The 24,053-nt window shown below is 38.4% G+C and overlaps 4 protein-coding genes across 6 annotated transcripts in view; 3 read left to right on the top strand and 1 right to left on the bottom strand.

Annotated features, from left to right (window-relative positions):
* The window catches only part of LOC148893256 (nardilysin-like), a 108,222-nt gene extending 107,513 nt beyond the window's left edge, over nt 1-709 (top strand). Inside the window, exon 38 of the mRNA XM_089003710.1 lies at nt 598-709. Coding sequence (XP_088859836.1) covers nt 598-637 — 40 coding nt within the window. The 3' untranslated portion in view covers nt 638-709. The remainder of the gene's footprint in view (nt 1-597) is intronic.
* On the top strand, nt 699-9,802 carry LOC148893255 (protein FAM163A-like). Of its 3 annotated transcripts, none has more exons than XM_089003716.1 (3): nt 699-776; nt 6,331-6,444; nt 7,493-9,802. In XM_089003716.1, the coding sequence occupies exons 2-3, from the start codon at nt 6,352-6,354 to the stop codon at nt 7,814-7,816; spliced, it is 417 nt and encodes a 138-aa protein (XP_088859842.1). In that variant the 5' UTR covers nt 699-776; nt 6,331-6,351; the 3' UTR covers nt 7,817-9,802. The 3 variants fall into 3 exon arrangements, with proteins under 3 accessions (XP_088859842.1, XP_088859840.1, XP_088859841.1); XM_089003714.1 differs by lacking the exon at nt 699-776 and adding an exon at nt 819-921; XM_089003715.1 differs by lacking the exon at nt 699-776 and having other exon boundaries at nt 5,848-6,444.
* A 418-nt stretch (nt 9,803-10,220) lies between these two features.
* On the top strand, nt 10,221-17,619 carry LOC148893254 (rab GTPase-activating protein 1-like). Its single transcript, XM_089004337.1, has 8 exons — nt 10,221-10,614; nt 12,180-12,269; nt 12,396-12,506; nt 12,608-12,712; nt 13,492-13,575; nt 13,655-13,726; nt 14,963-15,199; nt 16,616-17,619. The coding sequence occupies exons 1-8, from the start codon at nt 10,504-10,506 to the stop codon at nt 16,805-16,807; spliced, it is 1,002 nt and encodes a 333-aa protein (XP_088860463.1). The 5' UTR covers nt 10,221-10,503; the 3' UTR covers nt 16,808-17,619.
* Nucleotides 17,620-17,881: 262 nt separating this feature from the next.
* odf3l2a (outer dense fiber of sperm tails 3-like 2a) lies at nt 17,882-23,687 on the bottom strand. The gene is made up of 5 exons (XM_089004338.1): nt 23,520-23,687; nt 21,886-21,996; nt 20,579-20,701; nt 20,361-20,502; nt 17,882-19,209 (listed from the first exon to the last, which is right to left on the bottom strand). Exons 1-5 carry the CDS (start codon nt 23,566-23,568, stop codon nt 18,864-18,866), a joined length of 771 nt encoding a protein of 256 aa, XP_088860464.1. The 5' UTR covers nt 23,569-23,687; the 3' UTR covers nt 17,882-18,863.
* Between the last annotated feature and the right edge of the window lie 366 nt (nt 23,688-24,053).

The following is a 24,053-nucleotide window of genomic DNA, read 5'->3' as shown; positions in this document are numbered from 1 at the left end:
TGTTTACTAGTCATCTGTGTGGAATGAAGCGTGTTTTTAAGTGATAAGTGAATTATTCCGACTAAATAAAATCACTTTTCCACTTTGTATGTGTGCGCATGTGTGTATGATCTAACTTTTAATTCCCCCGCTATGATAATCTTCCACCTCACCATCTTATCCGCGTTTATCATTGTGCTAGCTACATAGCGAGTTTAGCTCCATAGATGTTTACCCTCATTGTGTACATTTTGAGAAAGCTAATCAACCACTAGGTGGCAGCTTCTAACATTAACAGACTGAACTAGCAATTATTCCGTTTAAATGCGGATTCATGAAACCCAGTGCTGAAAGTATTTAAGATTGAATGACTGCCTGTGTCTTTTGTGTTGTGTCACATTGTTATTTTGTTTTTCACTTCAAGATAGCGCCGTGAGAGTGCCTGCCTTTACAGCAGCAGCTGCTGTATTGTTTTTGCTGCTGTGAAATGTACATTTCTCCACTGTGAGACAAATAATGGCTAATCTAATCTAACCTTGTCATTTCATTTCAAGGAAATGACTACTTTAAAAAAGCTTTCACTTACTCAACGTCATACTTTTTTTTTTGTTCCAGCAGGTTCCGATTGACACCGCCCCACCGGGACCACCGAGATTGAGTAACAAAACGCCCACCACTCCGACCAATTCCACCGCCAGGGAGCCTGCCGCGAAGACGCAGCCATGCCGAGGAGGAGCCACTCTCAGCCGGCCTGCCGCCGACTCGTCTCCCGCCAGATTCCCCGAGGTTTTCCACAGGTTCTCGCCGTCTCTTGGCACTGAAGCAGAAGCCAAGTCGATGATGATGATGATGTTGGACGTGCGGGTAATGACGTGATGTTTCTGATTCGTGTGGAGCGATTTTGCGAGAAGAAACAGACTGCAGAGATTTTGCGTGAAAAAGGTAAGATTAAGAGTTTACGCATCCAGTCGAGCTGTGAACGAAATCAATCAGTGACGTAACGGGCACTTAACTTCATTTTAATTGGCACGTTTTGACGATCTGTCCGTCATCGGATTGGCAACTTTACGTTTAGCTGCCGTTTTTTTTGGTATTTTTACTGTAAAGTAACATTTTAACTAGGTTATATTTTTCGTTTTGTGGTCTATAACATTAAAAACAATCACAATGTTTCAGTATTGAAAAACGTAATAATAATTTAGTCGAGGAGACTCCATGTTGGAAATATGATTTCAAAACATGTTGTATAGTTAGTAACTATACGACCTGTCGAATTATACGTTTTCTTCGTATTTTATTCGTTTTGTCATAATTTTGAATTGTGTACGCCGGATAACAACTTTTATACGATTAAAAAAAAACGATTTCCGCGGTATACCAGCAAAAGTTATCCTCGATCAGGCATTTATTTTCTGCGGTTATCGAGTATTTATCGACGTAGCACGATATGCGCATGCGCGTCACATTGTTTTCGTTTGATTTTGTATTTCTGTTTCTGTATTTGAAGTCCGGCATTTATATAATAAGGGGAGCAAAAGTAATACTCAATCATGTGTATATATTTTTTTATCGCTGCGTACGGTCGATTATGAAAGCATAATGTGCGCGGTAAACTGCATTTCCACTTGTGTTAGCGTTTTTGTATCATTTCAAATAACGTGCGGCGTACTACAACTTTTAGACGGGAATTGTAATCATTTATAAGGGCAGCTATTAGCCAAGGTTGACACGGTATGACTGTAACCGAGCGAAGAAGACGATATTCATTGCATTCTCTTCTTTAATTTGTCTCATTGAGCTTTTACCTCTATCAAGAGTCCTATAATTGCTTTAGCAAATGTTAGCGGTTTAAAACAAAAAAGGGGGTATTACACTCCTCAGCCTCGGGGTTGCTGGCGTGAAATTCAAACCGAGAGCTTCTGAGCTATGAGAGAAAAAGTGCCAATCACTCATCGAGCATGCGGCTTTCGTTTTGAACCGCTTTCAGTATCATCCACACTTTTCTGGCAGCCACAGTTTCACCATTTTTTTTTCATTGTCGTCTTCTGCTTGTTCTGTCTAAATTGCCCCCCTGATGGAAAAATATTGTCGGCGGGAACGCCGCTTGAATAATTGAGGTCTTTGGGGCTTTAAAATTGCAAAGCAGGCAGCTCTGATTTCTTGCTTGTGGGCTTCATACCATGATTTAATGTGAGTATAGAGATCCACTTGCCCTCTATAAAAGAATATATACCGTATAAATGGCTTATTTTATAATAATAATAATAATACATTTCATTTCTAAGCGCCTTTCAAAACTCTCAAGGTCACATTACATTCATACAGGATACGTTTTTCAGTGGGTGAGCAGCGGCAGCCACATGCGCCAGCATTCACTCAACCCGGAAGTAACTCAAATACTGTACATAGAAAGCTAGCTAGCTAATAGATATCTCCAGCTAGCTAGATAGCCAACTAGATATATCCAGCCAGCTAGATAGCTAGCTCGGTAGCTATCCAGATAGCCAACTAGAGATATCCAACCAGCTAGTTATTCAGCAGTAGAGTGATGTGAAATGTTCCATTTTTTTTTTATATGGAAAGTGCAAATATACCAAATAATTATTTAAAAATAAACTTTAGGATAAGTGAAGATTGGTCAGATGGATTTTTAAAACGTCACTTTTTAGTTACAAATGAATGGCTAGTTAGCTCGCTAGCTTTCCTACTGTATGTTCGAACCATTTAGCCAAATTGTTACCTTAACATTTAGATAGCTAAAACGAAAGGGCTATTTTAATAGCTCAAACGCTTTTCTTAGTAAAGACGAAATTGTTTGTTGGTTAGCTAATGTAAACAGTATCAGCTACCTAGCCATACTTGGTTCACAACACTTACCTTGTTGTTAGCAACATGGCTTTTTTTAAGCTAACACGGTGACTCGTTTGATAGTTAGCTAGTATGGAAAACAGGTGTTATTCAACTAAGTAACATTCCTTCAAATCCGATAGCTTATTTTTAATTATTAGAATTGGTAAGTTACTTAAAGCTTAGCTTCGTTCGCTAGTTTGTCCGCTACATAGCCTAGCGTAGTTTAATCCAGATGTCTAATTTGATAACTGTCGAGCTAAACGTATTTGTTACTATTTGTTGCCTTACTGCTTTTAGTTGCTCATATTTCTGTGAATTATTTGTTAGCAATCGAGCTATTGTTACTTTGTAAAAACTAGCTAGCAATTTTTTTTTTTGTGTGCGCTAATCTTATTTCATTACACGTATGTGACTTATTTCGCGTTCACAAAAGTGACATTTCAGCCTATAAGGCGTCTCTCTTTCACTGAGCTCTTTCTAGTGCGTTTTCCGCTGCTCAATCGGTTGCTTGGCAACCGGACGACGGAGACAAGCCACTGCATCACCGCTGTAATAGCCGTGCAAAACAAAAAGCAAGCCTGCTTCACATCATCCACCTCAAATAGCCATTCAAATGTCGATTCTTTCACTTTGTGCGCGTTTCTCCCAGAAAGCTAATGTAAAAAAACGATGATATCTCTCTGGAGTGGCAAGCTAAAAATAGTGTCGTCCACAAAAGAGCATGAAATCTCTTCACCTCCACAATTCCAATTGGGTGACATCATCGGCACTCAATACACCGGAGTCGTTCATCGCCACAAAGAAAATAAGCATAGTCGGCTAGCTAATTTGCTAAAATATATCAAAATGTCCACCCACATGTTCAAAGTTTTTGTGAAGTAAAACAAATTGCACCATGATTGTAATTTCAAAATTGTGCAACTCTAGAATCACCCCCCCCCCCCCCCAAAAAAAAAAAAAAAAAAAAAAAAACACAAAAAATTGGAACGGCTAAAGTTTATATGAGGTTTAACCCAGGCACTTAAAATGTAAACTTGTATTGGGATTTTAAATAAATTATCTTGGTTTCGTTTTTCTTCATTTTTTTAAAGTTTAGTAATTTATTTTTATTTAATTTATTTATTTTTGTTAAATTGCAAAATAAAGTTCTTTATGGGACTAGTTTGGCAGACTTTTTTTAATCCGCGATAGATAGACTTCATTAGTTTATTCATTTATTTTTATTTATTTCTTTTTTTGGTTGATTTGTAAAATAAAGCTCTTAATAGAACTGCTATGGCAGATTTTTTTATCCGCTATTAACGCTCTTAAAGCTTAATTTATTTTTACTTAATTTTTTTAGTTAAATTGCAAAATAAAGCTCTTAATAGAACTGCTATGGTTTTATCTGCTGTAAACTCTTAACATTTAATTTATTTAAATTTATTGAGTTATTTATGTTGAATTGCAAAATAAAGCTCTGAATAGGACTGCTTTGACATGTTTTTTTTTTTTTTTAATCCGCTAGAGACTTTATTAATTTATTTTTATTTATTTTTCTCAAATTCCAAAATAAAGCTGTTAATAAGGCTGGTTTGGCAGTTTTTTTTATCCGCTATAGACTCTTAAGGTTTATTAATTTCTTTTTCTTTTTTGCTAAATTGCAAAATAAAGCTCTTAATAGAACTACAGTAAAGTCTGGTTATATCGATATCGGATATATCGATAGTCCCGGTTATATCGATACTATTTCTATGCACGCACGGAGAAAATTACATGCAAACAGGGTCGGATATATCGATAGTCCCGGTTATATCGATATTTTTTCGGACTCCCTTGAATATCGATATAACGAGACTTTACTGTAGTTTGGCAGAGTTTTTTTAAAATCCGCTATAGACTATCTTAAAGTTTACTAATTTATTTTTATTTATTTAATGTTTTTTTGTTTTTTTTTTTAATTGCAAAATAAAGCGCTTCATAGGACTGGTTTGGCATTTGTTTTTAAATCCGCTATAGACTCTATAAGTTTATTAATTTATTTTTATTTATTTTTGTTAAATTCCAAAATAAAGCTGTTAATAAGGCTGGTTTGGAAGTTTTTTTTATTCGCTATAGACTATTAAGGTTTATTATTATTTTTATTTGTTATTTTTTTTGCTAAATTCCAAAATAAAGCCCTGAATAGAACTAGTTTGGCAGAGTTTTTTTTTAAATCCGCTATAGACTATCTTAAAGTTTACTAATTTATTTTTATTTATTTAATGTTTTTTTTTTTTTTTTTTTTTTTTTTTTTGTTAAATTGCAAAATAAAGCTCTTCATAGGACTGGTTTGGCAGATTAATTTTTATTTTATTTTTTCATCTGCTATAGACTGTCTTAAGGTTTATTAATTTATTTTTATTTATTTAGTGTTTTTCTTTTTTTTTTTGTTAAATTGCAAAATAAAGCTCTTCATGGGACTAGTTTGGCAAGGATTTTTTTTTTTTTTTTAATCCGCTATAGACGATCTTAAAGTTTATTCATTTATTTTTATTTATTTAATGTTTGTTTTGTTTTTTTTTTTTTTTTTTTTTTTTTGTTAAATTGCAAAATAAAGCTCTTCATAGGACTGGTTTGGCAGATTAATTTTTATTTTATTTCTTTTATCTGCTATAGACTGTCTTAAAGTTTATTCATTTATTTTTATTTATTTAATGTTTTTCTTTTTTTTTTGTTAAATTGCAAAATAAAGCTCTTCATGGGACTAGTTTGGCAAGGAGTTTTTTTTTTTTTTTTAATCCGCTATAGACGATCTTAAAGTTTATTCATTTATTTTTATTTATTTAATGTTTGTTTTTTTTTTTTTTTTTTTTTTTTTTTTTTTTTTTTTTTGTTAAATTGCAAAATAAAGCTCTTCATGGGACTAGTTTGGCAAGGAGTTTTTTTTTTTTTTATCCGCTATAGACGATCTTAAAGTTTATTCATTTATTTTTATTTATTTAATGTTTGTTTTTTTTTTTTTTTTTTTTTTTTTTTTTTTTTTGTTAAATTGCAAAATAAAACTCTTCATAGGACTGGTTTGGCAGATTAATTTTTATTTTATTTCTTTTATCCTCTATAGACTCTCTTGTCTTGCACGTCACGCCCTGATTCTGTTACATGTTATCCGTAGCAGCTCCCTTCTGCAGTCCTTTAGTGTTGGTGGAATACATCACAGCGACTTCATAATTACTGCATCGTCTCAGCTCTTATCTTCTCTCACAAAAAAGACGAGGCGGAGTAGGAGGAGGAGGCACACTATCGCTTTTAGCGTGGACTTGCCTCTTTATAATTGATTAGATTTACATCACAGAGGAGATATACTCACCTGGATTAAGCTAATGAAATTACTAACACTAAAATTCGGCAGTTGGGGCTGTTGGTTTGTAATTGAAATGTTTTTAAAAGTAACCAAAATGTCTTCTGATAACAGAAGTAACCTTTCTGTCATTCCAATACGTTTATTTCTAAGATGTAAGTCGTTGTTCTGGTCTTTGCAAGGTTTGATGGAGATCTGGTCGAATGTCAGCGGGAACGATCGTAATAGCGGGAGGAATTCTTGCCGGAGTGATACTTCTGTGCATCGTCGCCGTCCTCTGTTACTGCCGATTGCAGGTAAACACAAAACTGTTGTTGTTTGAGATGACCGATTTTTGGATGTTAGCCATAATTTTCAGATTACAGTGAAACCTTGGTTTACGAACCCCTCGGTTTACGAACGTTTTGGTTTACGAACGTTTCATTTATGAAAATTTTACCTTGGCATACGAACTATTTTTTGGGATACACACGGAGCTGCCACAATGAGTGATGTGTCGTTCGCGAACGAGCCCGTCCTCCTAACAAGAAAATGGCAGCCGACTGTTTTTGTTCTCTATTCCGCGCCCCATTCTTCGGTTAAAGCCACGTGATTGGTCAAGAACGCAGCAGTGAAGGGGGGAGGGGTTAAACATTAGAGATAGGCAGATGACAGAGAGAGTGAAAAAATGGAGAGGAAATAGTGAAATTTTGACTTGTTTCAACTTTGATAGTTCAAAAGCAGAGTGTAGACTGCAAGGTTAAAATATCCCATCAATCAGGCTCCACAAATAACCCGCACAAGCCATCTGTACACTTGATGCAAAAAAACTATCAACCCAGCTAGACAGAACACAATTGATGAACTAGATAAAATTATCACAGAAAAAGCACCTACAAAGGATCATTCCTCAAGATGGTGAAAGAAGAAGGTTAAGTTGATCATCAAGTGTTTAATGCTGAGGAAACCGGCCACTCCATTCCATCAAGTCATCAACGACCATCACAAAGGTAAATAAAGCGACTTTATTATATAGTACAGTTTATTTTTTTATTATAATACCACAGGACATTTATGATACATAAAATAAGGTATATTTTGTGTAGTTTTAAGAAAATTAGAAAGTAGAAAATTATGTTTTATGGGGACCTGGGAACGGATTATTCTCATTTTAATGGTTTCCGATGAGAAATTATTTTTTGGGATACACACTTTTCACCTTAAACACTCTGTCTGGGAACCAATTAATTTCGTAAGCCAATGTATCACTGTAATGATAGAGTGATATATTGATACATTGTCATGTTTTGACCCCTCCGCCCAAAAAAAATGTCGATTGACTTTTGCCAATCGTCCTCTTCGCAGTATTACTGCTGTAAGAAGAATGAGACGGAGACAGACGCCGCCCCGCCCCCGTCGCCGACGCCGCCGTCCGCCCCTCTCTCCCACTTCCCGTGCGACACATGCGATGCGCTGGCCAACGACGGGGCCGCCGTAGCGCCCGTCTCTTTAGACCAGCTGGACGCCGCCCCCCCGTGCCCCGCCTGCTCGCCGTACACCCGCCGCGCCAGCCCGCAAGTCCTCAACGGCGGCGAGCGTCTAGGCTTCCATACGTACTACGAGACCCCGCTACCGGTGGTCTACATGTGTCCGGCGTCCCCACCCAGGCCCTACAGCACCCAGGTGTGACCTTTGAACTGCTTGATTAACCCCGCCCCTCGGACTCTTGGAAGGGGGCACCCTGGACTGAAACACTGGTAAGAGCAACATAGCACCGAATTGTTTTTAGCATCCTGTTCAAATGGCAGTGCTGCCCCCTCGTGGAAGGGGAAATAACATTGCCAGAGGTCCGACCAGCGCTTTATCGGCACCCCGCACCGACCTGTTTTCAAACACAGAAAGGTTTTATATCTAAAATAATGCTAGCTATTGATTATTGTGTCCTACAAAAAAATTAAGAAGCATCTACTGTAATTTTGTTGTCCTTTTGAGAAAGTGACGTCTTCCATATTTGCGACGACTTCCTTTTTACATACACAATGATGTCCGATTACATTTTTAAATAGTGATACCTCGGTTTACGAACCCCTTGGCTTATGAACTTTTTGGTTTACGAACGTTAAATTTAGGAAAAATTTACCTTGGCATACAAACTATTTTTCGGGATACACACAGAGCGCCACAATGAGTGATGTGTCGTTCGCAAACATTCTCCCGAAAATGGCTGCCGATTCATTTTTGTCCTCTATTCCCCGCCCCCAGTCTTCAGTTAAAGCCACGTGATTGGTCAAGAACGCAGCAGTGAAGGGAGGTGGTTTAAACATTAAAGAGACAGGTTGACGACAGAGAGAGTGAGAAAATGGAGAGAAAACAGTGAAATTTGGACTCGTTTCAAGTTTGACGGTTCAAAGGCAGAGTGTAGACTGCAAGGTTAAAATTCACATCAATCAGGCTCCACAAATAACCCGCACATGCCATCTGTACACTTGATGCAAAAAGCTATGAGCCCAGCTAAACAGAACACAATTGATGAGGAACAAGGTAAAATTATCGCAGAGAAAGCACCGACATGGATCATTCCTCAGGATGGTGAAAGAAGAAAGCTACGTTCCTCATCAAGTGTTTAATGCTGATGAAAGCGGCCGCTCCATTCCAACAAGCCATCGACAACCATCACAAAGGTCAATATGACTTTATTATATAGTACGGTTTATTTCTTTAATTATAATACCATGGCACAAATTACAAAGTAGAAAATTATGTTTTATGGGGACCTTGGAACGGATTATTCTCATTTTCATGGTTTCCTATGGGAAATGAATTTTTGGGATACACACTTTTTCCTTACATACTGTCTGGGAACCAATTAAGTTTGTAAGCTAAGGTGTCACTGTACTCTTAAATATATCAAGAATGTATCGTGTCACCACAAGTACAGTGAACAACCGGATCGCTAGCGACACATGTATTTTACACGTGTGACTGTCGTCTGTGCGTTTTCGCTCAAATAAAGTCAGACTGTGAGTTGTAAATCTGACTTTTTGTAAAAGTGCTCATTGGGATGAAAGGAAAATAAGATCAATCAAGAATGTAATTCCGGAGCTTTGTTCTTGTTGATTCAATACAATTGCTGGCTGTTGCTGTCATTTTTAGTTACAGAGTAGCTCACGTTTGCCGGCCATTTTGAAATCGCCCTGCGTGACAACAGGATGATCCTCTGAACGACAAACAAGATGGCGGCAGCTGAGCTCTTCAACCCTTCGACTTGTCAAGCACTGCGATAAACATTTCTTTTAATATTTTGGTCACAGCGCTTGGGTGTAAAATGACAATTCATGTCACAGGAAAAAAAAAATAAGCGCAAGTACGGTATGGGTGGATGTCCAAGAGCTCGCTGTGAAAATCTTCATTTTGCATTTGTGTGTTGAACTTTGTCAAAAATCTTAATATGTGATTTATTTATTTATTTTTGTTACCTAATTCCATATTCAATAAATGTGGCCTACTCCCATTCCCCCGCAAATATTTAAGAGTTAAAAAAATATGTATCAATATTATTTAGTATAAAGTTATTGTGTAGTAAGTGAGACCACTGGTGTGTACAACTCCCAACAACAGTGGCCATTTTGTTAATTATTTTGGATGATGTTTCAATTTCTTAATTTATTGATAAAGTTTCAAATTAGCACTGGGATTTTTTTTTTGCATTATACAACTTTAAAGTGATCGTTCGATACAATGTTTTATGTTTTTTTTTTTTTGTTTGTTTCTCCCCAAAATCGGAAGTCAACCCGTCATCAAAACTGTGTTGAATCCTCGCGATACTTTCCTCAAAGTATCGTTTTTTTTAAATGACGTGTAGAACACAATTGTTCTTTATTTTTAATATAAAAACAACACAAAAACAATAGTTCTATATTTCGACTGAAAGTACCAGGAAGTAAATTACAATCGAACAAAAGATTCTTTTTAAATCAAAACAAGGGCGTCTTTCTCCAATTAATGTTTCGGTATTTTTCTTTCGCTTTACCTCGCTCGACCAGTTTGAGACGCCATTAGCATAATAAAGCGACTTTCGACAGCCCGAGGAAACATCCTCACCCTCCTCCTCATCATCATCATCATGTTTTTATTATTACGTGATCGCTTTCCTGGCGGAGACGTCTTGCAGGTTCTGTCGGAATCGGTGCCAGAAAGAAACGAAGAAGGAGAAGAAGTTGTTCAAGTGCTGACGGCCGGGCGACACGTTTTCTCCTTTTGGCTTCCGAACCCGACCCGGTGGAACCTGTTCCCGCTCCACCTGCTTTTCTTACACACCCGAGGGATTTTAACCTTGTTTCCTTCGCTTTCCAAATAGTGCCTTTTTTTGGGTCAAAATGATGCAAGAGGTGTCGGTAACGTTGTCCTGCGACGCTCAGCTGGTGGAGCAAATGACCGAGGAGGAGATCCTGGCCTGCTTGGTGGCCGAAACGGGACCCCAATTTGCGGTAAGGACACGGAGCTTCTTAAGGAAGTCAATGAGACAGCATAGAGGTGGACAAACTCAATAATAATGCTCCCCTTCTCCTCTTTTTAGTTGTTTGAGTGAACAATTACCCCCCCAGCCCCTAATTATGAAAAATATAAAATAACATTAACATTTTTAGGGTGTGATACTGTTGCTCACCGTTTTGGGTTTGTATGGGGGGGAAAGGGTGCAGTAAATGGACAATGACACTAACAGAGATTTTTCCCCCTTTATATGCGTGTGTGGGGTGGAAGGGTTTGCACCCACATAACAATTACAGTATTTTCCGGTGTATAAGGCACACCTAAACGCCTTAATTTTCTTCCAAAGATGACCCTGCGCTTTACACGCAAGTGTGCCTTATATGTGACGTAATATTGAGGTCTCGCGACTGCTGTCACCGACACCATTTCCACCGTTTCAATGTGGTGTGCTTTATATTTGGAAAACGTTTATACGTTTATTTATATATTATCTTTGAAAAACATTTTTCATTCATTGAAGGTGCGCCTTATAGTCCGCTGTGCCTCATACAGTACAGTATATGGAAAAAAGTGTGAAAATACACCATTCATTGGAGGTGCGCCTTATAGTCCGGTATGCCTTATACAGTATGTGAAAATACACCATTCATTGTGGGTGCGCCTCATAGTCCGGTGTGCCTTATATAGTATATGAAAACAATGTGAAAATACACCATTCATTGGAGGTGCGCCTTATAGCCCGGTATGCCTTATACAGTATATGAAAATATACCATTCATTGTGGGTGCGCCTCATAGTCCGGTGTGCTTTCTATATGAAAAAAATGTGAAAATACACCATTCTTTGGGGGTGCGCCTTATAGTCCGGTGTGCCTTATACAGTATATGAAAAAAAAGTGAAAATACACCATTGATTGGGGGTGCGCCTTATAGTCCGGTATGCCTTATACAGTATGTGAAAATACACCATTCATTGGGGGTGCACCTTATAGTCCGGTGTGCCTTATACAGTATATGAAAAAAAAGTGAAAATACACCATTGATTGGGGGTGCGCCTTATAGTCCGGTGTGCCTTATACAGTATGTGAAAATACACCATTCATTGGGGGTGCGCCTTATAGTCCGGTGTGCCTTATACAGTATATGAAAAAAAAGTGAAAATACACCATTGATTGGGGGTGCGCCTTATAGTCCGGTATGCCTTATACAGTATGTGAAAATACACCATTCATTGGGGGTGCGCCTTATAGTCCGGTGTGCCTTATATATGGAAAAAGTGTGAAAATACACCATTTATTGGGGGTGCGCCTTATACATCGGAAAATACGGTACTTCTTTGGCGGGACGTAAATTAAGTCCACCAAAAATTACATTGTGTGTGCTGATAAAAAGGGGATGTGCCATTTCAACTTTTTTAGGGGGATCGGGGTGTTAAGAGGGAAAAAGTGCAGAAACTTTTTTTACATATAAAAAAATAAAATTACATATTTTACCCCCTTTTTAATGGGTGAATTTGGGGGTGTTGGTGTAAATATTATCAACTATTCCTTCTCCTCCATCAGGAGGTCCCAACAAAGAAAGCCAAACTAAGAGAAAGCCGCCTTCAACTGATGGACGAAGAGGATGAGGAAGACCCCCTCAACAAATGCCAGGTAGGAAAGCACCCCTCAGAAATGGACATATTTAAGATAAAATAGCGATGATATCTGGAAAGCATATTTGATTTTGTTGGTATGTTTCGGTGCTGGGGTGTGTTGTTGGGTTTGGATTGGGCGCAGATGGAGAACCGCCGTCTTCAGCAGACAAGCCTCCGTCTGGAACAGGAGAACGACAACCTGGCCCATAGGCTCATCACTAGTAAAGTAGCCCTCAGGAGCGCTTTGGACATGGTAGGACCTTCTGTTTTTTTTTTAAGGTGCTTCACCTTACACTGAGTAACATTTAATATGTTGTAATATTGTTCATCTGATGTTGTCCTTGATGTCACCAGGCGGAGGACAGCGTTGAGAAACTCACCAGTGACCTTTTTCTGACTCGACGTCAACTGCAGGCCACTGAGGAGGAAAAGCAAGGGAAGGATCAAGAGGCATCTATGGTGGGTACGGCACACTCTTTACACATTTACACATTGTGATCTCGCCCTGTTATTTTTCATCCATGCGACCAGTCAATCAAAAATGTGCAGTGGATTGTTGCAAAATTATTGTATTTTTATTTATGTATGTATTTATTTATTTATTTAAACTCGTTGATTGTCACATGATATGCAAAAATGTGTCCACTCCAGTGCCAGGGTTTTTGTCATTTTTACTCAAATTGCAGAACCCACAGAATATTGAGGTTCAGGACGACATAAACATTCAATTCGGCGTAAGAAACCTTAGATTCTCTTGTTTCATCAGAAAAAAATAGAGTTAATTCCTAAATTATATGGGTCTGGAGTTATCTGAGATTGAAATGGGGGCAGCTGTACAAAATGCAATACAATACATATTGATTTATATAGCGCTTTAACAATATCTGAAGCTGTAACAAAGCTCTAACATGGACAAAAGGAAAATGCTGCCCTCTAGTGGAATGGAAAACATTGCCAGAGGTCTGACCTGCGCTTTATCGGCACACCAAAACCCAAACAAATTCGGGAATGGCGCTTCACGTCACGCTTTTCAATTCCCGAATAAATTCGGGAATGACAGTTAACATTTGAGGGGGCGGTCTGCGCCGCTGTGGGAGTGGTCGCGCCAAATTTCATTCACAGCCAATTAATAGGAAGAATAATTATGGAAATACAAACCTTGACTATGTAACCCCATCCCCCCTCTCCCCTCCACTTTATTAATATTTGCCTTCCACCGCCCTCCTACTTATTAAAAGTTGAAAGAAGTGTTACGACGGGAACTGGAGCGAGCCGAGCAAGAAGTGAAGCGGTCGTCAGGCATCATCGCGGACTACAAGCAGGTACGATGCCAGAGGCGTCTGATGCCCCGTTGATGACATCACAAGTCACATGATCATTGACGCTCTGCGATGGGTTTAGATCTGCTCACAGCTGACGACTCGTCTGGAGAGGCAACAGGACGCGCATTCGCAAGAAGTGCGCTCGCTCAAGGTGACGTTTCAGCATAGGAGGAATACGTTTTTTTATGTTACAGTCTCACACCAAAACAATACATTTTAATGTTCCAAGAACAAACATTTAATGTTAGAAAAGGGAAACATGTTATGAGAATAAAGTCATTTCAATATATATTTTATTTAAAAGAGCCTTCCGGAACCCCGGAAAGGGGTTTAAAAAAAGACAAAAAAACGTATCTTAATTTAGCGATAAAGTCAGTCACGTTATAAGAATGTTTTTTTTAAATATGCCGTGAATTAAAAAAAAATCCTTGTCGCAAAACATAATTTGTTTATATTATTTTTAGCGGGTTTAAGAATATTCGTTGGATTATGACTTGTTCCATAAAAAAATGTCATCATTCCAACAGTCAAATTCACTAATTTTTTCCTAAAGTTTTGACTTTTTTGAATTCAGCAATAATAATAATAATAATCCATTTCATTTCTAAGCGCCTTTCAAAACTCTCACGGTCACTTTACAGTCACAGGATCAGTTTTTCTGTGGGTGAGCAGCGGCAGCCACACGCGCCAGCGTTCACTCAACTCGGAAGTAACTCAAATAGATACAAAGCGAGCTAGCTAGCAAATAGAAAGCTGCTAATAATAAAACATTGCGGTTTAAAATACATACATACATACATACATACATACATACATACATACATACATACATATACACACATACATACATACATACATACATATACACACATACATGCATACATACATACATACATACATACACACAGACACACATACACACATACACACATACATACATACATACATACATATACACACATACATGCATACATACATACATACATACACACAGACACACATACACACATACACACATACACACATACATACATACATACATCCATACATACATACATACATACATACACACATACATACATACACATACATACATACATACATACATACATACACACACATACATACATACACACACACAGACACACATACACACATACATACATACATACATACATACATACATACATACATACATACATACATACATACATACATACATACATACACACATACATACATACATACATACATACATACACACACACACATATACATACATACATACATACATACATACATACACACACACATACACACATACATACATACATACATACATACATACATGCATTTTTGTAACCTTTTTTTATTTTATTTTTGACAGAGTGCAGTGAAGGCCTGTCCACATTGTTGTCATCACATGGCGGAATACCGAGAGGGCGAAGCGCCGGATGGCCCAGCGGTTGGACCGGGGTGGGAACGGCAACATTCGGGTCCCACCGAGGCGGAACTTAGGCGGGAGAACCAGGAGAGGACCTCCCTCAAGGCTCAGATTAGACAGTTGGAGAAGGAGCTGGCCCAGACCAAATTACAGGTGGTGGAGGCCAACTGCAAGATTCAGGTACATTTTATTTTATCTGGGAAAAAATAAAAAATAAAACCTTGTATTTAAAATAATGTTTCGGTCGTGACATTGGGAAACCACGAGAACAAAAAAAATAATAATCAGTTGTCACCCCAGATATGAAGAAATGTGGTCATGTAAACTTGGAACGAGCCATTTGGAAGGTTACCATAAACATGAATTCCAGAAGTCAAAATGTGACTGGAAAAATTATAATCAACAAGAAAAAAAATGAGGTTGTTGACGTCAAGCAGAAAAGTTGTACCAGTACACAAAATGAATTTTAAAATTTTCAAAAGGTGTCTAACATTTTATGGACATCAAATCCACATCCACACACCCCCTTTACAGAGTTGATGATGGTACATTCCAGGGGCAGAGCAAAATGGCGGCTTAATCGCCACCAAAATCTTTGGAAAAAGTTTATGTATCTTTTTTTTTTCTTCTTTTCTGCATGGATGTAGTATCCCGTGCCAGTTTCACACTGTCAAAAGTCACTGATATTGACTTTAACTCATTCACTGCTGGACAATGTGCCAAAATGTGTCCACTCCAGTTGCCAGGGTTTTTGTCATTTTCACTCAAATTGCATAGAAAATTGTGTTTTAGGACTACATAAAGATTTAATACAGCATTAGAAACCTTAGACTCTCTTCTGTCATCAGAAAAAAAAGTTAATTCCTAAGTGTGATGATCATTTTATATTTGAGTTAGTGGTGTACATTTCCGGGTTGAGTGAACGCTGGCGCGTCTGGCTGCCGCTGCTCACCCTCAGAAAAAAAAAAAAGGTCTTATCCTGTGCCTGTAAAGTGCCCTTGACAGTTTTGAAAGGCACTTATAAATACATAAAAAATAAAAAATGAATACAATAAATAATGTATTATTATTATTATAACTTATATGGGTCCGGAGTTATCTGAGCTTGAAATGGGGGCAACTGTACAAAATACAGGATCCGTTTTTTTCTGTGGGTGAGCAGCGGCAGCCACACGCATTGGCGTTCACTCAACCTGGAAGTAAGTAAAATAGATAGAAAGCTAGCTGGCTGACTGTAAAGTGTCCTTGAGAGTTTTGAAAGGCGCTTAGAAATCAAATGTATTATTATTATTATTATTATTATTATTAAATACAATACATATTGATTTCTATAGCGCTTTAAACAACAGCTGAAGCTGGAACAAAGTGATAACATGGATAAAAGGCAAATGCTGCCTCCTTGTGAAAGGTAAAAACATTGCCAGAGGTCTAACCAGCGCTTTATCAGCACCCCCGTAAGAAAAAACAAAAGCCAAACAAATTCGGGACTGGCGCTCCACGTCACACTTTTCAATCCCCGAATCAATTCTGAAATGGCAGCGAATGAGTTGAATTTTCCCCGCTTCCCGTCACTCACGGCGTTTTGCGTCGTCGCAGGAGCTTGAGCACGAGAGGGGAATCCTGGCCCACGACCTCCAAGATGCCAAAAACACCTGGTTCAGCAAGGCCTTCACCTCGTTGCGCACGTCCACCGATGCAGGCCCGACGACGGGGCGGGGCCTCCACGGAGCCTCCCTTTCCGGATGGAAGTTGTCGTGGCCTCACAAAGACAACCGGGAACGGGTGTGACAGGCGCCTATGTCGCATGTTTGACTCTGAGCGGACGCTAGAGGGCGATGTGGAGCAGGAGAAACTTCGACCAAAATAACGACGGACCCTCGTTAACTTGAACGGTATTTTTTTTTTTCCCATCATTTAATGTTAAATTATGTTTTATTAAAACAGACACAATATTTAATCTGCAAAGTATTTTTTTTGTGTGTGTGACACGGTGATTAACTCCTCCTGCATCACCTTCTAGCAAGTTTCCCACGGGGAACGCTGATCGGTCTCCACCCACATTCCAAAAACACGCATAGCAGGTTGATTGAACGCATGAAATTATTCCGAGGTGTGACTGTGACAGCCAATGGATGTTCGTCTCCGTGTGCTTTGGGATTGGCTGGCAACCGGTTCAGGGTGTCCCCCGCCTACTGCCCGATGACGGCTGGAATTGGTTCGACACGTGAGGAGAAGCGGTTCAGCTAATGCAGGGGTGTCAAAGTCATTTTTTGCCGCGGGCCACATTGTAGTTATGGTTTCCTCTCGAGGGCCGTTATGAATTTGGGGAAGCCATTAGAATGTTTAAATCCCTTCAAATATTACATATAGAGCACACAGCAAATTAATGAATAACTCGTTTTCAAATCTGAAGTCAAGAAGAATGACTTTTATTGTGGTTGACATCCAAAAATATGAAATTTTGGCTCAGATTTTAGCAATCATCATGGAATTTAACAAGTTTGATTTGCTTTCGCGGGCCGAAAAAAATGATGTGGCGGGCCGGATTTGGCCCGCGGGCCTTGACTTTGACACCTGTGAGCTAATGGGTGGGTTGATGATATTTTTTTTCGCAACAAAATTCCATAATTTATATATTGATAGATAGATATAAAAATACAAAGGAATAAAAATATATATTTTTTAAAAAACATTGAAAAAATTTTCATTGTATTTATTTTTTTGAAAAAAAAATTGTTTATTATCTTTAATTTGTTAATTAAAGACAAGTTAATTTGTCTTTCTCTAGTCTTTATTTTTCATGAATTGATAAAGAAAGAAACTTTTTTTTTCAGCAACCTCGCCTGTAACCGAGCCGTTGTCAAATGGCTGATTTTTAGTTTCATTTTTTAACTCATTCACTGCCAGTCAATGTGCAAAAAAAAAATGTGCCCACTCCAGTGCCAGGTTTTTTGTCATTTTCACTCAAATTGCAGGAGCCACAAAATATTGAGTTTCAGGACTACATAAACATTCAACACAGCGTTAAAAACCTTAGACTGTCTTTTTTCATCAAAAAAAAAAGTTAATTCCTAAATTATATGGGTCTGGAGTTATCTGAGCTTGAAATGGGGGCGACTGAACAAAAGACAATACAATACATATTGATTTATATAATAATACTAATAATAATGATGATAATAATAATACATTTCATTTATAAGCCTTTCAAAACTCTCAAGGACACTTAGGGATAGTATACTTAAGGATATTTTTTTCTGCGGGTGAGCAGCGGCAGCCACACGCACCAGCCACTCAACCCGGAAGTAACTTAAAATTTAAAAAAAAATAAAACTAAATAACAAATAATATGACAACACAAAGACACAGTCATTCATTCTTCAGCACTTTCTGTACCCTCTTTGTGACATGAAGCAGTTGCTTTGCACAACTGTTTCTTAAAGAGATAGATAGATAGATAGATAGATAGATAGATAGATAGATAGATAGATAGATAGATAGATAGATAGATAGATAGATAGATTTTTTTTTCCTTGAAAAAATATAGCGTGTTAACAACAAAGCGCTAACGTGATAAAAAGGCAAATGCTGCCAGAAACATTGCCAGAAGTCTGACCAGTGCTTTATCGGCACACACCCTGCAAGGAAAAACCAAAACAACGAATTCGGGAATGGCGCTCCATGTCACACTTTTCAATTTACAAATACACAAAAGGAATGTATTCTTTGATGCATGAAACAACGCGACTATGACATCGCAAAATGTCACCTCAGCGTATCTTTTTACCAGTTCGTCCTAAAACCAACAAAGCGAGCTTTGTTTTATAGCCCAAAAACTGAGCGGTCAGTGGACAACATCCAGTACAAGCGGTGTGAGAAACTCCGAGTGGCGGATCCCCATGGTGAAAGACGGCGCCTTGCGAAGGTGCGCCCCAGAACGCTCCGGGCGGTACGCAGCCGGGCCCGGGGTGGCCGAAAGGTATGTGGGTTTTTTGGTCCGGCTCTGCATGGAGAAGGAGGGCTGGCGTTGGAGGTAGACGTCCGGATTGGTGGTGTTGTATCTGCCGGGACCGGGGCTACCGGCCAGGTCCACCGAAGGGCCGCCCACCTTCCGGCGGGCCGACATGCTGTAGCTAACGCCGGATGGCTTGTTGGGGACTTGATTGCCCAACAACTTGGGGAGCGTGTAACTGTTTAAAACAACAAGAGAGTTTTGAAAGGTGCTTATAAATGAAATATTATTAATGTGTCTATTAGCTAGCTAGCTAGCTAGCTTTCTATCTATTTGAGTTACTTCCGGGTTGAGTGAACACTGGCGCGTGTGGCTGTCGCTGCTCACCCACAGAAAAGCTTATCCTGTGACTGTAAAGTGACCTTGAGAGTTTTGAAAGGCGTTCATTAATGAAATAATAATAATACATTACATTTTACGCACGTTTCAAAGCTCTCAATGACACTTTACAGTCACCCATAAGCATAGGTACTATAATAAATAAAATACAATCACAAATAGAAATAGAAATGTATTATTATTATTATTATTATTATTATTATTATTATTATTATTATTATGTATGGCTTCTGAAATGAAGTCAGGAATAGGCTGGCTATCTAGCTGGCTAACTATTAGCTATCAATTGGCTAGGTTGCTAGCTTTCTATCTATTTGTCTTACTATTCTATTTTAGTTACTTCCGGGTTGAGTGAACGTTGGCGCGTGTGGCTACCGCTGCTCACCTACAGAAAAAAATTATCCTGTAACTGTAAAGTGACCTTCAGAGTTTTGAAAGGCGCTTATAAATCAAATGTATTATTATTATTATTATTATTATTATTATTATCAAATGTCAAGAATACACAGAAAATAATATTTTTTTTTCAAAATATCTACTTTTTTAATTTTCTATTTATAGAGCAAGCGACAATATTTGGAAGATTTTTTTAATGGTTGAACCGAACCTAAAATAGTTGAGTCATAAACAAAATGGCAGACTTCCTGTTTTGTTTCGGCTATGATCTCTTGAGACTTTTTGTGGGTCTGCTTCTGAAGTACCAAATTTAATGTTAAGTAAAACTGTCTTCTGTTTAACTTTTTTAAAAAGTGTTTGTATCTAATTTCACCTAAAATGGCCACTTCTAAACCGAAAATGTATATGTATTGATATTTTATTGGTGGTATGGCTTTTTGAGACTTTTGTGGGTGTAGTACTGTTAGCAACAACAACAACAACAAAAAGTAAATAAATAAAAGAAAACACTGAAAGTTTCCTGGCTCCATCCAGAAATCCAATTTAGTTTTCCCACCCAAAAAAAAAAGAAAACAACTACCGAACTCCCTTTACCTGTTGGGTGCTGGTACTGGATCCACAGAGCGATAGCGTGTACGGGCTCCGATTGTGAAGGCTGGCGGTCGACGCTGAGCGTTGAGAGGTGGAACCCTCTCTGGGCTGTAGGCACCCGGTCCCGGAGTCTGGAATTTGTCATCTATGACCAAAAAAAAAAAATGTGATACTTACTGACGCATTAACAATTGTCTGACATTTCCATGTTTTTTTTTAACCTTTGCTACTATCACGTTTCCTGCGGCCTAACATGGAGTAAGAGGGCGTGTCCATTCGGCCAAAGCGGGTCACATTAGCACCGACGTGGTATCTTGGTCCTGGGCTGGAGTCCACAGAGATCACTAAAAATTAAAATTGGTATTGGAAATATATATTTAATGCACTTTTAAAACGATGTGAAATCAAACTTGAAATATTCATAACGTTTTCACAATTGCGATATATCTTCATTATATTTTCATTATGATGCGCATAAGATTGATTTGACATCTCGCATATTTGCAGTTAAAAAATATAGTTTATATAAGTTATATATAAGTTTTGCAAATGTACAATAAAATACGTGTTTGTATATATATGCTTACAGGTGTACCGGTAATTTTATTTTTAACGTTAAAATTAAATCAGTGGCATTGGGAACTTCAGGAGAATCATTACCCCGCCTCGAATGGACGAGAATGTTTTGGTACACATCGGCCGCCATCACAAAATCCACAGATCGTATTTTAGCTACGGTGCGTCACTTAGTGTAGCACTTTTCATACATTTCGTTATGATAACATGAAAGTGAGAATTAGTGCTACATGACAGCATTCATATTTATGGTTTGTTTTGCTGTCCGGTGGTATTATTTACTATAACGTCCGTAGTTATGTTTTGTTTGCGCTGTCGTGAGAATTGTACGTCCGAGTGGCTTACTTAAATTTTCAAGTAGGATCTTCACAGGGTTTCAGGAGCAAGCCATTCTGATTGGCTAACAAATAACGGCGCCAAGCTATAAGATCTTCGGTGGGTTGAACGGAAGCAAGCAGTACTTGTTAGCACTAAGTTACTTGGACTCGACGCTAACAAGCCGCTTCAACAATTATTTCTTGAAGACTTTTATTTTTTACTTTAGCCTATTTTTTGTCGAATTAAACCAATTATCTTGGTAACTCGGGCCCTGTTTTTTTTATCACACCCTTTGGGACCAGGAGTAATTTACTTTTTGTTTAATGTGTTGCACCTAAGCTAACCGGGTGCATAATATAAATATGGGACCGCGTCCAGGATATTCATCTCATTCTCTTGGTGAGTACTTTTATTTTTTAAATTAGCTTTGTTTGTTTGTTGGCTTTGGCTTCGAGTCTGTTCTTTCGAGATGTTCGATTTTAAACTACTATTTTAGCTCTTTTCTGGAACTGTCTGACGGCCGTAAGAGGACCAGAAGGAAAGGAAGTTGTACCTCGACTTACGAACGTCTCTTCATACGGAATTTTCAAGTTACGAAACATGTTGTTTGTTGGTACGTTTGATCAGAACTTACTGGTACTGCTCATCCGGGTCCTGAAGGAGTAAGCCGGGCCACTGGGCTTGGTGACATCATGATTGATGTAGCCCACAGTCGGCGGAAGAGTGTAGCGTCCCGGGCCCGGTCCTGATTGAGATCATTTTATTGAACATATAACGCACACATGTTTATCCAACTCGCAAAATGTAAAGTTGATATTCATCAGCAGCTTGTAGAAAAAAAAAAAATAAACAAGCACATTGACAAGTTTAGAGAAGAGAAGAACACAGTTAGAAAAATGAAAATCTGTGGCCGAGTTCTTTATTACAATTTAAACGAGCATAACTTTCTTAATTTTTGGAATATCTTGACGAGTAAGGTACCATTGTATAGCTTTTGAAATTCTAAACAAGAACAGACAGCTCAAGAAAAGGTTCAAAATATAAATGAGCAAATATCAATGATCGAATGCAGGCATATTTTCGTCAGAAATCCAAAATGGCTGTCACTGAATACTAGGAAAGAAAATTGCGAGCTCTAGAAATATATCTGCTAATGCTTCATTTTGCTTGAAACATGGCAGTTATGGAGACAAATATATATTCTACTACCTCTATGAGTTATAAAAATACAACATACTCACCTTAATAAACTGTAGTGTTAGGAAAAAGAGCGTAAACTTCAATCAATTTTTTTTCCCCCGTTTGTCATTGTCGTATTTGGAAATTTCAAGAACCAGCATGGAAGGAAACATGTAATATATATATATACACATATATACATATATTTTAGCTCGCTCCACTCCTCAAAGGACAACCGACATCACATTTTTGTTTCTTAACTGACATCAGAAAAACGTTTTATAGCATCTAAAATACCCAAAACATGCAGTATGATATTTTTAGTCAAATGCAAAACACCAATAAAAATGACTTAAAGTGTCCAAAATCTGCAAAAAAAATTGAGCTGCGAATTGGGCATTTTCAGAAAGTCCCGCCCCCAGTTCGTGACGTCACACCAGGTCGTCTTGCATTGCTGGACAATCAAAACAATGGCTTCAGATTCGGAGTATATGCTTTCATGTTACACATCCAGTTATGAACATGATTCAAATAGTTCCGAAGAGGAAAGCATACATGTTTGCAATCAATTAAAGAATTATATGTGCCATTGTGGGAAAATCTCTCACCCAAAAACAGAGAGGCACAAAATGGCGACCTCCAGTGGCCACTTCCGCTTCCACAGGCTGATAAATTCCATATATGGAGCTTGGTCGCCCTCTTCTGGCTCTTTTTGGTGCAACAAGACGTTTTCAGACCAAACAAGCACAGCGAAATGCATTGACGTGATGGAAGGACTGCTACAATGTGTCCTTTTTTTTTCGGTCAGGGGCGTTCCTTCAGTGACGTCACGTACGGACTCGTCACCAACTCAAAAACAAGACTTCCGGAATATTCAGCGCGAGTCTTAAAAGGTAAAATCTAGCTATATGCGGTGGAATCTTTGTAAAATACGCTCAGTAGAAGTCATTTGAAGCCATTTGACAAATTATGGACACAACTTGTCCGGAGACGTCGGTTGTCCTTGAAAGCGTGATACTCATTAAACATAATGCTATTTACCATTAGCATCAAGCTAGCAGGCTGAAACGGATGTCAAAATGTACTGACCTCTCTCTTTGGCGGAGATTGGGGGCCGTCTCTTTTCCACCTCCTCCATCTGACCAATACTTGTTCTTTCTCTTCTTCTTCTTCTTCTTTGGGAAACTTGCTTTTATAACCTCCACCTGCCCGTTGCTAAATTATTTACCAGCATGGGTATGATGTAACCGAAGCCGTTTTCCACCTCCCAGTCTTTAAAAGTGGCAATTTAAGGATATGTTTGACTTTTCAAAGAATTTTTCACACGGCTCGCCGAATCGCATTTGAAATCGTTAAAAAAAAAGACGATGATGTACCGCGTGTCGCGGTTGCGTATTCTTGCCGTGCTGCTTTGTTGTGTTGTGTAACTAACAGCGTCTCAGTGCACACACACCATTAAACATTTAAACGCAACTCATCTTGTGTTGCAGGCTATGACGCGATGCTAATAATGCTAAATAAACCTCAAAAAAAGATTACGGTGGTTCCTTTAGCATTTATGCTAATGCTGCGGCACAACAGAAAAATGCTAAGAGCTCATTTTTTATCAGCCTTCCCTCATTT

This window comes from Hippocampus bargibanti, linkage group LG09, assembly GCF_051943395.1.
Source record: "Hippocampus bargibanti isolate YZ-2025 linkage group LG09, ASM5194339v1, whole genome shotgun sequence".
In the NCBI taxonomy this organism is placed as follows: domain Eukaryota; kingdom Metazoa; phylum Chordata; class Actinopteri; order Syngnathiformes; family Syngnathidae; genus Hippocampus; species Hippocampus bargibanti.
The sequence above is the reverse complement of the archived record's forward strand: the minus strand, read 5'-3'. Positions and strand labels throughout refer to the sequence as shown.

Coding starts and splice junctions, on each gene's coding strand:
- LOC148893255 (XM_089003716.1), top strand. CDS start 6,352: ATGTCAGCGGGAACGATCGTAATAGCGGGAGGAATTCTTGCCGGAGTG. Junction 6,445..7,492: donor TCTGTTACTGCCGATTGCAG/GTAAACACAAAA, acceptor TCCTCTTCGCAG/TATTACTGCTGTAAGAAGAA.
- LOC148893254 (XM_089004337.1), top strand. CDS start 10,504: ATGATGCAAGAGGTGTCGGTAACGTTGTCCTGCGACGCTCAGCTGGTG. Junction 12,713..13,491: donor AGGATCAAGAGGCATCTATG/GTGGGTACGGCA, acceptor ACTTATTAAAAG/TTGAAAGAAGTGTTACGACG. Junction 15,200..16,615: donor AGGCCAACTGCAAGATTCAG/GTACATTTTATT, acceptor GCGTCGTCGCAG/GAGCTTGAGCACGAGAGGGG.
- odf3l2a (XM_089004338.1), bottom strand. CDS start 23,568: ATGGAGGAGGTGGAAAAGAGACGGCCCCCAATCTCCGCCAAAGAGAGA. Junction 21,997..23,519: donor AATCTCCGCCAAAGAGAGAG/GTCAGTACATTT, acceptor GATCTCAATCAG/GACCGGGCCCGGGACGCTAC. Junction 20,503..20,578: donor GAAACGTGATAGTAGCAAAG/GTTAAAAAAAAA, acceptor TTTTGGTCATAG/ATGACAAATTCCAGACTCCG.